Source organism: Phytophthora infestans, genomic scaffold, assembly GCF_000142945.1.
Source record: "Phytophthora infestans T30-4 supercont1.4118 genomic scaffold, whole genome shotgun sequence".
NCBI classification, from domain to species: domain Eukaryota; phylum Oomycota; class Peronosporomycetes; order Peronosporales; family Peronosporaceae; genus Phytophthora; species Phytophthora infestans.
The window spans coordinates 1-1,505 of record NW_003304562.1 but is presented as its reverse complement, the minus strand read 5'-3'; the positions used below and the strand labels follow the sequence as shown (position 1 = coordinate 1,505).

Below are 1,505 nucleotides of genomic sequence, written 5' to 3'. Positions count from 1 at the left end.
CCTTGTGCGGATTGCACAGGGCTATCCATTATCGAGGACATAGAACGCTTTACAGAAGTCCCTCAAAGTATTAATAAGCGTCACCTACTTACGTGATACCCTGCCATATCTGCTACCGTACGTACAGGATTCAACTGGCCAATCACTAAAATGCACTGATTTTGGATGAGCTGCGGATCGGCGGCCATCATTTTCAGACTGGTCCGGCCTCTTCGCTAAGTAAACCATTGAAAGACTGCGAATGGAGATTAGAGGTAACTCATGCTCCCGCTACGTACGCCTCCCTCCATGCACACTATCACTCTTCCAAGCGACCATGACTGCCAGCCCCATGCCGCGCCGGATCCGCCTTAATATGGAGCAGAAGATCGCCATGTGCAAGTATACGAAGGATATGCGCGCCAAAGGCAAACTGTCCAACACACAGGTCGCAGCGTGGGCAACACGTGCGTTCAAGCTGGAAAAATCTCTATCACGCGATGCCGCTCGCAATGGTATCGCTGGGGAGTCTAAGTGGGCCGCTATGGAGCCCTGTCAGCTAGAGCGCAAGCAGCTCGTCAGCCACCCGTCAGCCCCCAAACCAGAAGACGGACGCTCGCATTATGAAGGTCTTTAAGGCCATGGACGACAAGGTGGAGGCTATCACAGGCAAGGTGATAAAGGCCAACGCTCTTTGCGTGAACGCGTATGGCGAGAACACCACGTTGAAGCTCTCTAAGGGCTAAGGGCTGGCTGTATAGATTGCAAGAGCGTCACCGAATCTCCAAGAAGCGGAAGCACGGCGAAGCTGCGTCAGTTGACCAAGAGGCAGCTGAAACCGGACGTGTGAAACTACGAAAGCTGACGGACTCGTACGCCCAGTCCGAGATCTACAACATGAATGAGACCTCGTTCTTTTTTCGGAGCGAGGCTAAGTACACTCTCACGCAGAGGAAGGTGATCTCTGGACGCAAAGACCCCAAACATCGGCTGACACTGGCTCTAGCTGTGAATGCTGATGGCAGTGGTAAGCTCCCACTGCTTTACATTGGCTCAGCAAAGGTTCCTCGAGCCTTTGTAGGGTGGAAGGAACTTGGCGTGCTATACGCTAACAGTAAAAAAGGCTGGATGAATACGGTAATTTTCAAGACGTGGCTACACTCGGTTAACCTGCAGATGTGGAAGGAAGGTCGCAGCATTTTGCTGCTCGTCGACAACGTGAGTTCACATACACGACCCGCCATTGCATTGAGCAATGCACGTCTGGCGTTTTTTGCCCAAGAATACGACTTCGTGTTTGCAGCCGTTGGATCAAGGCATTATTCGAGCCTTAAAGAGTAAGTACAGGGATTTAAAGGTACTTGACTGTGTCGACCGCTTTTTAGAAGGGCGGGACCAAGAGAAAGTTGATATCTACACCGCTCTTTGTTGGAGTACGACGAGATCTCGCCCAAAACCATTCAGAACTGCTGGGCATTCTGTCGGACCTCGCTTCTTAGCTAAATATCAGTACATTAAAACATCTG

General features: G+C 51.1%; 1 protein-coding gene across 1 annotated transcript; it reads left to right on the top strand.

Moving 5' to 3' along the window:
- Positions 1 to 316: 316 nt before the first annotated feature.
- PITG_22573 (DNA binding protein) lies at positions 317 to 1,492 on the top strand (the record flags this gene model as incomplete). Its single annotated transcript, XM_002909689.1, has 3 exons — positions 317 to 608; positions 649 to 685; positions 741 to 1,492. 3 exons carry the CDS (start codon positions 317 to 319, stop codon positions 1,318 to 1,320), a joined length of 909 nt encoding a protein of 302 aa, XP_002909735.1.
- Between the last annotated feature and the right edge of the window lie 13 nt (positions 1,493 to 1,505).